Source organism: Ananas comosus, linkage group 9 (assembly GCF_001540865.1).
Source record: "Ananas comosus cultivar F153 linkage group 9, ASM154086v1, whole genome shotgun sequence".
Lineage (NCBI taxonomy): Eukaryota > Viridiplantae > Streptophyta > Magnoliopsida > Poales > Bromeliaceae > Ananas > Ananas comosus.
Window position 1 is genome coordinate 423,698 of NC_033629.1, and position 14,055 is coordinate 437,752.

Sequence of the window (14,055 nt, forward strand, 5' to 3'; positions counted from 1 at the left end):
GTTTAGTCCAAGCAAAAAAAGAAAAAAAAAACATGTGGAGGTTTTGAGCTGATTCGGTAAAGAAAGAGAAAAATTCGATTCGGTTCAAGCTCCCATAATGAAAAGAATATTGTCATATGACAAATTTATAAAGAAGAGATAAATTACTTAAGTTTGCAAGATAAAAATATATATAGTTTGATAAACTTTATTTGCTGTAATTAGTCATGTTTTCTTTAAATGGCTAAATAAATCTAAAATGCTCGAGTTATTTTAGTTATTATATTACTGATGATTGCGGAAGAAAATCAACAAAAGTAGTTTTAAGTTCTTAATTTTAGATGGCTATTTATGAACCAATAATTTGAATAATTATTTCGATTATAAGACAATAAAACTCTCACCTTCCAAACCTTTTATAGTAGTCATTTTTTTTATTCAAAATTATAATTAAAAAATTAACCAACTGCACGAGACAATAACAATAAAAATGTTCTTTTCAATGAATAATTTTTTTTAACCTCCCAAAATTTCAAGTGGGTAGACACTGGGGTACATTACAGGTAATCAAAATTTATCTTTTTCTACGAGGCAATAATTTAGCGGTGAGCACGTGTTAATCCACTCCACCCCGTAGATACTGTAGAGTATTTAAGACACGACAACGATACGGACGCAGGGGTATGGTGAACTCTGCGATCCACCGTCCGAGAATCCAATGCTTCAATCCCCACCGTACAATCTTTTGTTGATCGCTTCAAAGCCATTCTAATCTCGTAACAAAAATTAATTAATCACCTTAATTATGAAGCAAATTTAGATTTGGACGTTACAGTTGTACGGGACATGGGAAGTGGAGCAGGAATTAGGAAAATTTTGCACGGATCCCCCTCACCTATATACTATTCCCAAGTTGGCCTCTTCAGCTGTTTTAATTTTTCTTTTCATATTTTAAATTTAAGTTATTATTATTATTATTATTATTATTAGAAAATAAGAATTTAATTTTGAATCTGTTAGGTTTAACTGTTCAGAATTCTATTTTAATAAGGGACTGTTTATAGAGCCATCAATTTTAACGAATATCAAATTTGATTGAAAAAAATAACCAAACCATGCGTCGATTAAAAAGAAAAACTAAATTGGAAGGTCTATATTAGAATTATCTATAATTCAGGGGGTGCTCCATGCATCTTGAACTAAAAGAATTTAAGGGGACAGGACTTGTCGTTAAAATATACATGATTGCATTAGTTGGGGACATGGAAAAGCGACAGTAATGGTGTTTAGGAGAAGTGTCAAAACTAAAACTTCACCTAATCCTTTTCGTACTAAGGATGAATTAAAAAAAGAAAGATAGAGAGTTAGAAGAAAATTATATATTTTTTTTATTTTGATTAAATTTTTTTAAAAAATAAACTAACATTTCATAAAAGTTGATTTTTTCTCAAAAAAAAATATTTTTTTCAAAAACTTAAATATTAAAGAGAGAGATATATATATATATACATAGAGAGAGAGAGAGAGAGTCCGGCAATTATGCTATCAATAACATCAAGTATTTGGTGTTCCTAAATTTTTTGCCGACTTCAACTAACCACCCGCTCAATTCTAGGGGATCGCTATTATCCTAACAAAATATTTCTTAATCCAATAATCAAAAATCTATAAGTATCAATAACTTTGTGCTATTAATGGTATTCTGATATATATATATATATATATATATAGAGTTGGACTGAGCTACTATTAGTAGCAAAATCTCATTGTTGCTATCAATTTTTTAGCCTTTGGATCAACTCTTTTTATTATTTCTAACAATTGGATTAAATACTATAACCCAGTGGGGACCACTCAACTATACTGACCCTATAATTTTTCATCCAAGGGTTAAAAACTTGATAGCAGCGTTTTACTATTAATAGTATACCAGCCTAATTCTATATATATATATATATATATATATATATATATAATATTATATATATATAATATATATATATATATATTATATTATATATATATAATATATATATATATATAATCACCAAACACTTTATTCTTATAAATTTTTTATCATTTGATCTATCTCTTTGACCGATTTTATTATTTAAATTATACTATTCCACCAACTATCCACTTAATCTAGAGAATCACTATTATTCTTATTTTATAAATTTTTATCGAAATATTGAAAATCTACATGTACTAATGATTCGGTGCTTTCTCTCTCTCTCTCTCTCTCTCTCTCTCTATCTATATATATATATATATATATATATATATAGAATTAGAGCTACTATACTATCTATAGTACCAAGTCCGGTACTATAGTGTTTGTTTTCGATCTTAGGGCGTTCAAATCAACGATCCACACCGTTAAATATGATCTAGGGTATATGAATTTCTTAGGAATAAATTTTAGTTTTTTTCGATATCGTTTACTTAGTAAATAAATTATATCAAAATGGACGGTTTGGGGAAATTGAATAATCTTTAAAATTTGAGTATAGGACTTTTAAATTCAAGATCAAGAATGTTAACCTTAATCTATATAGTTTAAAGTATTTTCTATCAAAATTTGAAGAAATTTAGATTCTTCTATACCGTTAAACTCCAAACTCGTCATAATAGCTATTGAAAATTGACAATTTTGAAATAGTTGGATCATAAAGTAAACTATGTCGAAAAAATATAAAATTTTATTTCTAGAAACTTTAAATACCCTAGATCAGTTTTAACGGTGTGGATAGTTGATTTGAACGCCCTAAGATCGAAAACCAACACTATAATACCGGAGCTCGGTACTATAGATAGTATAGTAGCCTAGCTCTATATATATATATATATATATACTTTGACTTTGGGTCCAGTTTGACGCGGTCTTCTTATCCAATTCGCGCTTGTCCGAGAACCAAATGCTTGAATGTATCCAGAGGCTATTGCTTTTCCAGGAAGCTGCAGCAGCGGCTAAAGAGTCTAACAAATTGGACAATAGTAGACGGGAAATCAATTTTTGCGAGCCGGTCTGGAACCGGACCTGCCTTTTTTGACCGGGCCCGATTTGGCTCGGTCGGGTCGCAGATTTCCGTTTTATGTCATCAGATTGTCGAGGATGGTCCGATAATTCAAACCCACCATTTTCTACCTAAGTTGACTTCTCACAATTAATTCACTATTTGTCATACATTCTAGAAAGATTGTAGAAAAAACTTTATTACGGCGTTATTGTGTTTACACTAGGGATGTCAATAGAGACGAATATTCGAAATTTTATCTGAATTCAAATTTGAACGTAACGAATTTATTCGATATTAAATGGATATGGTTTCATATATGAATATCAAAAATAAAAATCTGACAGATATGGATATGGATACGAATATAAATTTTGACTGTATCTGACCGAAACTTAAATTTATTTTATATTATATTTAATATGCATATAACAATTTGATGTTATATTTAAATTTGTATTTTAAAAATTTAAACCTAATGTAATATAGTTTGAAATATTGAACAGAGAAATAATTTTATATTATTCTGGACGGATTGAGGCAAAAGCCCTATCATCCTGGATTCATTTGCATCCATAGGAATAGGGTTTGGACTAAGGACAACCAAGTGAAGAAAGGTATGGACGGGTGAGCCGATTTCCGTTTTGTGTGAAGACGCACTCGAGACCACTGATTCCCCTCTTTCACAACTGTGGTCGTAGCCAGTACATATTATCCACGATCTTGGCGAACTAAGAGCGCGATCGAATTGCACGTTACGCCACCGGCCATCAACCGAGTGCCTCGTGTTTGGTTTGTATCAAGTTAGTACCTTGTTATTTTATTTTTCTCTTAATAAAATATTAAAACACAGGGTACTAAAGTGAGAAGTGCAAAACCATAGGATACTAACTTGAAACACTTTAAACCATAAGGTACTAAAGTGAGAAAGTGTGAAATCACAGGATACTAACTTGATACACTTTAAACCACATGGTACTAAAGTGAGAAAAAGTGAAACCACAATGAAGGTATTTGAAGTTTCTCCTAAAATAAAAAACAAAAGTTGCTACTATTTGAATCATAGGATAGTAAATGGGCTCCTTGAAGGGGAGGTTTTTCAATTTCAAGAAAACAAGCCCAAAACAGTAAAAACAAAACTTTTACAAGCCCATAAGCCGGGCCCATTAGGCTACGCGGTACTGCGAGAGGAAAACGCGATTCGGAGAGGCCGGAACCCCACTTCCGCTGCAGGACAGAAGCGAAAATGGAATCGGCGGCGAAGGGAGAGGCGGAGGAGGTGATGGAAGGGGTGGCGTCGATCGCGTTGCTACCAAGCGGCGCCATCTCCGGCCACTTCGTTCGTCTCCCCCACTCCATTTGCTACGGCCTCCATGGAACAGGTACCATCCCTATACAATAGTAGTAGTATAATGCAATGTAACCGCTCCTTTTAACTATTGCTTCGATCCTGCTGTAGGATGCAGTGCTGTTTGATGAAGCACGATGTTAGTGGTGATGTTTAGGGAAGCACTGTCTTAGATCCAGAAGCACCAAATTAGAGCTTCTGCTTTCGACGCCGAACTTGTTGCAACACAAGTTTTAGCTTTTTCTCATTGTTAAACTCTCTGCAGAAATTGTTGCACCTTAAAGGCTAAAAAAGCGTTTAAGAAATTTGTTGGACCTTCTGATTTAGACCAGAAAGCTCCCAAAATGCGGTGCTGCTTACGTAACGAGAAATATGATCAGAATGACTCATTTTCAGCATCTGTTATTACGCATTTCTGTTTCTCTCTACTCGTGCATGCTCGACTATTGCATGTGATTCATTTTTACACCGATATTATTAGCATCTGGGCTTGTATCGGGAACTCGGTGTGTCGCATCAAAAATACGAATATAATGAGCACATCTTCTCCTCCTGTTCTTTTAGAATTATCTTGCGAGAGGGAATGCAGCAGAGGAGAGGATTACCGCTTGATAAAGCTCTCGATCATTGATTATACTGTAAGGTCTAAACAAGCTTCTGAGGTCGATGAGTTTTGTGTATAAATATTGCCCTGCTTTTTGGTTATCTATCTATCTATCTTTCCTCATTGATGGCTTAATGGGAATGTACAGACGAAGAGAGAGAAAGTCGTTGCGGTAGAGTGCAGGGGACATGATGCTGCTCGTTTCCAGAGCATTGACCATGCCCATGGGTAATTTTTCTCTCTCCTACGTAGACGAGTGTGGTTACTTTCTAAGATAATATGTACAAAAATGTTCGATGCTTATATCTGAAATAATTAGAATCTGCAATATTTGATACTATTGCTATGCATGCTTGGCAGATCATTTTGCTCGGGAATTCATTACAAATTTCGCACCTAAATTTTGGCCCGGGTTTCAACCATCAGGGACCTTGTTATTACAATGGATACTGCGAGCGTGAAAAATTCGGGTCAAATTTTAGGGACCAAATTTGTGACTAACCCATTTTGGAAAAAAATAAAATAAAGAAAGTTGTTACATGCTTAATTGCTTTATGCCGAGTTATTCGTCAGATTAAAATTCAATGCCGTAAGTGATTATCATTGAAGTGAAAAAGTAACTGAATCCAGGTGGGAGGAGGATGTCATTGGTATGATCAAAGAGAAGCATGGGAATGAACAGATTTCGGTCTCTTTCGAGTGCGAGACGCTGAAGGCAGATAATGCTGCCGAGGAACACATTAGGAAATACATGCCCAATCTATCCGGGCATGATGCTGTAGGTAAGGTATAGGAAGAAAAGAATAAATAGCTCAACTTGTGTTCTTTGATTCTCTTCCCTTTTATGATCTTTTACTAATGAAAACAGAACCTTGTGTGTTAAAACCTTATCTGCTAATTTGCTGTGGCGTGAGTAAATTGCAGTGAATGTCGGTAAGATGAGTATTTCTGGTATCAACTTCAAAGAGGAGGATGCATCCCAAGCTAAAGAACTGAAGGATCAAGCCTGCTATACAGTTTAGTTTGGAGAATCAAGTTATTTTTTTTTCCCTTTTTTTTTTTTTCTGGTGGGAGGTTTTGTTGAGAGAGAGAGACAGATAGAACAACTACTTAAACATGAATTAAATATTCCAACATGTCTTGTGGTGTATGCTTGTGCATCTGTTTGAGTTGCTTTTCTATGTAAGCAGTCGTGGAATTCAACTTGAGCTCATTCTTAAAATATTTGTAGGTAGATCTCCCACGTTCTCATGAATGTATGCCTTTTTTTTTTTAATCTTATTGGAAATTATTCTCAATTTGTCACCTACTTTTCAAATTCTTTCATACAATGCATGTTTTCTCGAATTGTCTATCCCAATTTCTGGAATATTGAGTTGGCGGTTGGGTTTGAAAAGTTTTAGTTGAATTATTTCTCCTTAAACAGAATATTATCAAAAGGTACTTTTGTAGTTATCTGCATTGAATAGAATAAAGTTGCAGAGAATCAAAAGTTTGGCTTACTGTGAGAGCATATTGATATCGATTGACAAGTTGCATTCTAACTTTGCTATGGCTACTGGCTTTCCATCCGTATTTATTATTTTAGGTTTGCCTGACCGAACTGGAGCTGCTATATAATTGCTATATACAAATTAGCAGCCTCTGATCCCGTTCTTGATCCAAAGTGGAGACGAGGTACGTTCATTATACCCTTTATGGTTCACCTAAGAATAACCAATCCGCAGGGTGGTTGGAGTATTTTGGGAGAACTATAACAATGGAGTTATGATGGTGTAGTAGGGGCACATACAGTGTTTTCCGGCGTGTGCTTCTTTGCTGCTATCTGGCATTGGATATATTGGGAGCTAAAAATGCTCACTGAAGCATGAATAACTTCCGTAGTAGTAGTTTTCTTCCTCAGTAAAGCAAAAGTTTCAAGTTATAGCTGGAGGCAACTTCTCAGTATAACAAAAGCATTGAGCTTTTCGCTTGCCAAGCACGTGCCGCTAATAGAAGAGAAGTCAGGCCAAACAACAACCGTTCTTACAAAAAGAGGATAGTGTCATTTAGAATCTGTTCTCTTTTGGCGAAGAATATATTCTGGAATGGAGAATATGTACATGATGTTTCTGAAGTTGAAATAAAGGCATTTCTGAAGTAGAATCTTCTGAGAAAATTGAAAGACATACATGTTCTTTCAGCCTGGTTAAGGCCAAAAGCTAAAAAGGAAGAGAATATATGCAATGTGATCAGCCAAATTGAAGAGAATCCAACTTCCACCTATCCAGCTTATTATATATTACAGTAGCCTTCCTTTATTGCTCTCATTATTCAATTCACTTTTCAAATTAGAAATTGCTCCAGAGCACTATAATTGAAGGAATAGGCAAGTTAATTTATATTTTTGACAATTGATATCTAGACAGATGAGTCAGGAAGATGGATTGAGTAACGGCGAGTTCGAGATAAGTGTTGCTGCAGCTGCATTTGCTATTGTATCACTTGAAGAAAGAGATGGTGCCAAAACGAAGGGTGAGAAAGAAGAGAAAAGGATTAGAACAACAAATTTGGGAACAAATTCGGGATCGTTCTTTTGGTGGTTCTCTAAGGATGAGGCAAAAGACGCCGATAAATTGGCAGGTAAATGTTTGATATTTTCAGATAATTACATTGCGTATATCTTGCAAAGATTATCCATTTGCATGTATGCTGTTACAATGTTTGGTAGGGCCTACATAGAAAAATAGGATCATATAGCCTGTGAAAGTTCGAAGTATCTCTATTATTTTTTGTTTTCGTAAAAAATGTAGATCTCAACCTTGAGCTAAATGAGTTTCAGAGCAAAGACATCCATTTGCCTGCTTATCACTGAAAAGAAGTTTAAAAAGTGCGTTCGCTATGTATGAGTTGTATCTTTCCATCATTGATAAGTACATTTCCTCTGTTTTTTCTTCAGGTGACAAATCTACAACAAAATCACAGACCACAACACAGCATGACTCAACCGTCGATCTCAAGAAGCCAACCGTCGATCTCAAGAAGCCAGAAATGATTATGAATAACACCCCAAGTATCCGAAGAACTGCAACCTTGTCTGATAAAAGCACAGGTATCATAAAGAGTAGCCAGAGAGATGGAAGCAGAAACGAAACTACACAAGGAGCGAAATCTCATTCGGTGAAAAAAAAGACTAGGTTTGCGAGTTTTAAGAAGACAGCTAGCAAGTCATTTGGGTCCCCCAAAGATAAGTAGAAGCACTGATGGATCAGGTTACAGATGCTTGATTGGTTGGCAGATACTCATCACCGCATCGAAAATTATGGAATAATGTGTGAAAATACATATGATTGTTGAATGACAAGCGAAACTAAGGTGTCTGTATAATAATATATGAGTGGAGAATCAAATAAACTTATCGCAGATGTGCAAGTTGTTTTTGTTGTAGATTGATAAAATTGCCTTATTATTCACTCTGTCGTTCTCACTCTCTCTCCTCTCTCAAAAAGTGAGTGGAATGATTTGAACCAATTGATGTGCTGGTTTTGCATGGTTTTTGACACATTATTTTAGCTTGGCAAACTCAAAATCTAGATTTTTTTTTATTTTTTTCTTTTTTGGATGGTAAATAGAATCTCTAAATAACAGTTGGAAGCATTTGAGTTCATGTAACTATGAAGGGACCCAAAGAGTCGGCACAGTTTTGCTCCACAAGCACTTCACAGTGCTAACTCTATTAATCCTTCTTGCCTATTTGGTCCACAGTTTATAATATTTTAATAATTTATTTTATTTTTTATAAAAGTATTAAAATTATTATCATTTCAAGGTGATTAATTGTAAAAAGTGCTAGTGAAGTAGTAAAATAATTACAAATTCCTAGATAATAAAAATATTATATTATTATAAATTAAATGATATTTATTTTGTTGAAATTATAAGTAGTCCATTTAATAAAAGTATGCTAGTTTGTAATAACCTTCCAATTCAAATGATTTGATATGTTAATGATAAACTTGTCATTCCAAGCATAAGATATACAATATTTGGAAAATATTACAGCCCTGGAACCAAATGGCTACTTCATGTTTTACGGTTCACTTGAATACGGCGCCGTAAGATCAAGCAACGCCGACTTTGTTGCCGCATAAAAACTTTATGCAGGAAGCTTTATAATGATTTCCCCGCTTCAAAGCCCCCCCACTCTGCTCGAGAACCCTAGAAGCCCCGAGAGGAAGGAGAAGAAGAGGACGAGAACCCGAAGCTCTCGAACCCACGGCAATGGCGATGGAGCTCGATTCCCCTAAGCCTGAAGAGCTCTTCCGCGCCGCAGAGAATGGCGACGCCGCCCTCTTCGCCTCCCTCTCCGAGGAAGCGCTCGCTCGCGCTCGAACGCTGCGGAACGAGGATGGGCGCTCTCTCCTCCACGTCGCCGCCTCATCCGGACGCCCGCAGGCGAGCTCTGGAAACCCTAGCGATTGAAAATCCCATCTATTCGCTCTTTTTCCTTTTGGAATCTGTGATTTCTAGGGTTTTAGTAGCTTGCACTTACATTTTGGGGTGGTTTTGGATGTTCTACGTTTCGAAATAGGTCGTAGACGTGCTTTCAAAAGCGGATCCATCGGTAAGTGGAGTTAATGCCACGGATGAGGAAGGGTGGGCGCCACTCCACTCCGCGGTGAGCATCGGCAATGCGGAGATCGTCGACATCTTGCTTGATAGAGGTGAGATGTGTTTGATCACAAAGTATATCAAACAAAGTATTTGTCGTAATGACCTTTGAACCTCCTTTTGGGCGTATACAGTTGTTACATTAACTGCTCTAGTAGCATCAAAATGCTTATGAGTGCATTGTAGCATATACATTAAGACCATCCATTTAGATTCTCAATAAGTTGCTGTATAATAAAGCTCAACATGCTAGCTTATTGTTGGTGAAAACTATTCTGTTTCTCGTTGACCTTTGGAACAACTTCTCTTCGAGAGATTTTAATACTACAATGATCTTCTACTTGACTGAAAAGCTTTAGACTTTTGACCCGGAAAAGTAGAAGCTTTTGTTTGAAGCTCAACTTCCAGCTTGACCGATAAAAGGCCACTAAGGCTTCTGAAATACACATATTTGAACGGATACTTCTGTATAAGCTATGAATGAGTCAAACTTAGGCCAAATTTAGGATTGATTCTTTGGATGCCAAATGCAAATGTGTTAATGGTAGATTTCACCTAAGATGATCAATATTAGCTTTACTCTACATTTTATCTATGTTTAGTTATTCATTTTGGCTTTGATAGAGAGGTCTTGGTGATAGACTACAATTAGATGTTGCTAAATGGATTAAGTTGGAAGTTCTAGGAACATACAGGAAGAAAAGCGTGTGCAAGTTCATTTGAACCCTGAGGTGCTTGTTTGGTTCCTTACAGCTAATAGGAAAGTGAAAAGTTTAAGCTTATTGCAGTTTACCAAGAATTTTGGTGTCTATGAGGCAGAAATTGTTGAGTAATTACATTATTAGTCGAGTTTCATTTGTTGCATTCTTCAGTTATGAGCACTACGAGCTTCTAACATCAAGCCATTAATTTGCTGAGAGCTTACATATTATACTGAAGCAATATAATTGCAACGCAGGAGCTGATGTTAACTTGGCTAACAACGGTGGGCGCACTGCTCTTCATTATGCCGCTAGTAAGGGGTGGGTGAAAATTGCTGAAACCCTGATTTCACATGGAGCAAAAATCAATAAGAAAGACAAGGTTTGTAACTATATTAGTATCAAATAATTGGCCCTAGTGCATGTTATTTCATTACATGCATCCACACATTTTCTGGCAAGATTCTAAACTATTTACTCTTTTAGGTCGGTTGCACCCCACTTCATAGAGCTGCTAGTACAGGGAAGCCAGAATTATGTGAGTTGTTGATTGAGGAAGGAGCTGAGGTCGATGCTACTGATAGAGCAGGGCAAACGCCTCTAATGCATGCAGTTATATGCCAAAACAAGCAGGTATTTTCTATTCAAGAGCTTTTTCCATATATTAGCAAGCTTATATGCTTCAAGGTTCACTAAATATGGTAGTCTTGTAGGTTCATCAAAATATAACCTTTCTATTTTGTTGGGAGATAATCTATAGAAGAACCTAGTGACATTTCAGTTGAATAACTATGCGTAATATATATAATTTGGTTTATATAATCTTCACCATCGTAGCACCTGGACATATAAATACACTATGTACTCTGATTACCCAAATAAATAGTGGAACCAAATTTATGAATATATTACTTGCATATACCGACATAAAATAAAGAAAAAAAAATCAATACTTGTAGGTTGCTCTTTTGTTGATAAGGCATGGGGCTGATGTTGATATTGAAGACAAGGAAGGATACACGGTACTTGGTCGAGCATCACATGACTTCAGACCTTCGTTGATTGATGCAGCCAAGGCCATGCTCGAAGGTTAGAGTTTTTTTTGTGCTATCCGAAACAAATTTCTAGAATTTCAAACCAGAATTAGATATCCCCGTTGTTTGTGCTAAGTAACTCATGCTAAAAATCTGTGAGAATGTTGTAAATGATTTTTGTTTAAGTGTGTGGGTTTCATTGCTTCTTTACATTTGCTCTAGTTATTGTGAAGCGCTTTATAGTCTTTTTGTGGAACCGACCTGATCAATTTTAGACAAGAGGACCAATAGCTGGAGATGCCCAATTTATAACACCTGCTCTGGGTCTCTGTCTCATTAGCAACTTCAGCATTAGAATAGCCTAACTTATGGATCTAGATTAGTGTTATTGCCAGTGAAGAGTGAAGAGGATTCTGGGTATTCGATGGCAAGTTTTTTTGGTTGGATGGTTCCTATATTAGGTATTTAGGTGCAACGCTACTCCATAATGGGTCCCTAGAATCGTTACCGGTCTAAAAATTGAATCCAGGTAAGTTGTTGGATCCACTGATTTCCTGCTTGGCATTGGGGAAGAAGAATTTAAGTTGTTTATCTTCCTTTATTTTAGTTTAGTTTATTTGATTGATTGTTTTTTACCCTTTAGCAAAACCGTGAGTATGCTAGTAATGGATAAGACCATAAGATCAGGTCAAACATTGCATTGTAAAACTGTATGAAGCTGATACCCTGATCCTGTCTAAACCAAGTGAAACAAGTTGATTCATCCTGAACTAACTCAGTAGACCCAATGGATAAAGTTAAAATAAGGCAAGTGAGTTTTGTTCGAGTCCAATAGATCTAAACTTTTTCGTTTTGAGATTACCACACTAGTTTAATTTACCGAGACATTGATAGTGAACTTGTCTTTTATGTTTTTTTACTTAACGAAACTTTTTCTTTTCAATTGTCAAAAGAAAGAATAGCTAAGAATGTTGATATTCTTAGGGCTGCTAAAAAGAGAAGGGGACATGCTTATCTTTGAAATTAAGTGTCTTGGTATCAAAGTATATTAGTTTTCTAAGTATCTTTAAGATATGTTATGGGGAGAATATTGTCCACCCCATAGTCTATTGAATCAAGTCAACTGCTTAGATGCTCCTTCATTATGATACATCTGCACATGCGGAGACACTTATTAAAAAAATGGTCCCAACTCCAAGAAAATCCGATGAAAAAATTAGTAGATTGGGTACATCGTTGTTGGGTTAATCTCTGTTTAAGTTGTTTATGTGGCATTTCACGCAATTTGGATGTCAGAATAAAATATCCATTGAGAATTTATTTGGTATCAAATTTTTTTTTTTTTACATGATTGAAAGTCAAGGATTTAATTTCTACTTCTTAAAATATCTTGTCATTTATAACTTGGTAGGATAATATATTTTATCTGTGAGGTGATTCATTTTATTTTAAATTCTAAAAAATATAATTTGAAGGCTGAGTATTTTGATCACATTTTCATCTACCAAATACCATGTACTTGTTCAGTAAATTACAGTGATATTGCCGAATAAGATAGTAATACATGGAGACAGGTCTTAATGAATCGGATAAGATATCACCTATATTTTGGAGTCAAATAATTTCAAGATGGTAGCTTGTGGACATACGATTTGGGGTTGCAAGAGTGCGCTCCTTTCGGTGTAATGGCTTTTGTATGCATTCTATTACAATAGCAAAAGATATCATCATTAAGTTAATGAGATAGCTTATTTAATATCTCAAAAGTGTGTTGGTAATTTGTCCTATTCTTAGTCTCACAATAAAATTTTAAGTTTCAATGGACTCAGCATCCACTAACCGAGTGAAGTAGCCTACTCGGAACAAAACCTTAGCAAACCAATCATGATTGGAAGTGGATCATATTGTAATGATCCCCCTTTCAAATGTGTCATCCTTTTAATAGAGTCACATCCTTTCTATGAATACTTTCCCATGTGGGGGGTTTCGCTTCTCTATTGCCTATAAATAAAGGAATTGATTCATGTTTGCGGTGGATCGAAGCAAACCTTTTTAAGATAAGAGAGATTATTACCTGGACCTGCACAATCCAAAAAGGTTGCTTTCTTTCTTGGTTGAGAAAACTCTTTGATGATTCGAGCGAATATAAAAGGGTGAATTGTATGTGGAGTATCTCCACGGAGCGATCCTAAAATACTACTATTTCTATTTGGCTCTTATACTATACACTCGAACAATTTAGTCTTTGTACTTTTATTGCACAATGATATTGTAATTCTGTTCCAAATAAAGTGAAATAACTGGATCGCTTATTCGGAGAAAGTGGTGAAAGAATGGTTATTTTATTCGAAAAGTTAGATTCTTCCTTCTTTTTTTTTTTTTTTTGTCCAAATGAATTCAAATATGTTTGGGATCTGGTATTGCATTTTTTTTACATTTAGAAATTATAAAAAAAAATATCTAATTTATAAGTATTTTAAAGGCTAAATTATAAAAAATTCTTCTGTAAATACCTCGCTTTTTCATTTTTCCTTTATATCTTTCAGAAATCTATATTTTACCTTCTTAAAATTTCAAGTTGTTGCATTTAGTCCCTCCGTCAAGGTTTCATTACTATTCTGTCTATTTTTTTAATTTATATCCAAAATATTCTTCAAAGTGGTAAAAATATATTAAAAAAAATTTTTTTTTTTATGGAAGAAGTAAGAATAATTTAGTTATT

General features: G+C 35.0%; 2 protein-coding genes across 4 annotated transcripts; both read left to right on the forward strand.

The window, feature by feature from the left end:
* Positions 4,170-8,400, forward strand: LOC109715893. 3 transcript variants are annotated; one of them, XM_020241121.1, is made up of 6 exons: positions 4,170-4,378; positions 4,909-4,982; positions 5,097-5,176; positions 5,579-5,730; positions 5,873-7,570; positions 7,887-8,400. In XM_020241121.1, the coding sequence occupies exons 1-5, from the start codon at positions 4,243-4,245 to the stop codon at positions 5,968-5,970; spliced, it is 540 nt and encodes a 179-aa protein (XP_020096710.1). In that variant the 5' UTR covers positions 4,170-4,242; the 3' UTR covers positions 5,971-7,570; positions 7,887-8,400. The 3 variants fall into 3 exon arrangements, with proteins under 3 accessions (XP_020096710.1, XP_020096711.1, XP_020096709.1); XM_020241122.1 differs by having other exon boundaries at positions 4,236-4,378; positions 4,456-4,982; positions 5,579-5,735; XM_020241120.1 differs by having other exon boundaries at positions 4,236-4,378; positions 4,456-4,982.
* On the forward strand, positions 9,099-11,545 carry LOC109714940 (26S proteasome non-ATPase regulatory subunit 10). The gene is made up of 5 exons (XM_020239696.1): positions 9,099-9,382; positions 9,519-9,651; positions 10,557-10,681; positions 10,786-10,932; positions 11,259-11,545. The coding sequence occupies exons 1-5, from the start codon at positions 9,209-9,211 to the stop codon at positions 11,391-11,393; spliced, it is 714 nt and encodes a 237-aa protein (XP_020095285.1). The 5' UTR covers positions 9,099-9,208; the 3' UTR covers positions 11,394-11,545.

Bases quoted from the DNA above. Each gene is read 5' to 3' on its own strand.
- LOC109715893 (XM_020241120.1), top strand. From the start codon at position 4,689: ATGCGGTGCTGCTTACGTAACGAGAAATATGATCAGAATGACTCATTT. The intron at 4,983-5,096 runs GTAAGGTCTAAA...GGGAATGTACAG, and splicing joins TCTCGATCATTGATTATACT to ACGAAGAGAGAGAAAGTCGT. The intron at 5,731-5,872 runs GTAAGGTATAGG...AGTAAATTGCAG, and splicing joins ATCCGGGCATGATGCTGTAG to TGAATGTCGGTAAGATGAGT.
- LOC109714940 (XM_020239696.1), top strand. From the start codon at position 9,209: ATGGCGATGGAGCTCGATTCCCCTAAGCCTGAAGAGCTCTTCCGCGCC. The intron at 9,383-9,518 runs GCGAGCTCTGGA...GTTTCGAAATAG, and splicing joins CCTCATCCGGACGCCCGCAG to GTCGTAGACGTGCTTTCAAA. The intron at 10,682-10,785 runs GTTTGTAACTAT...TTACTCTTTTAG, and splicing joins AAATCAATAAGAAAGACAAG to GTCGGTTGCACCCCACTTCA.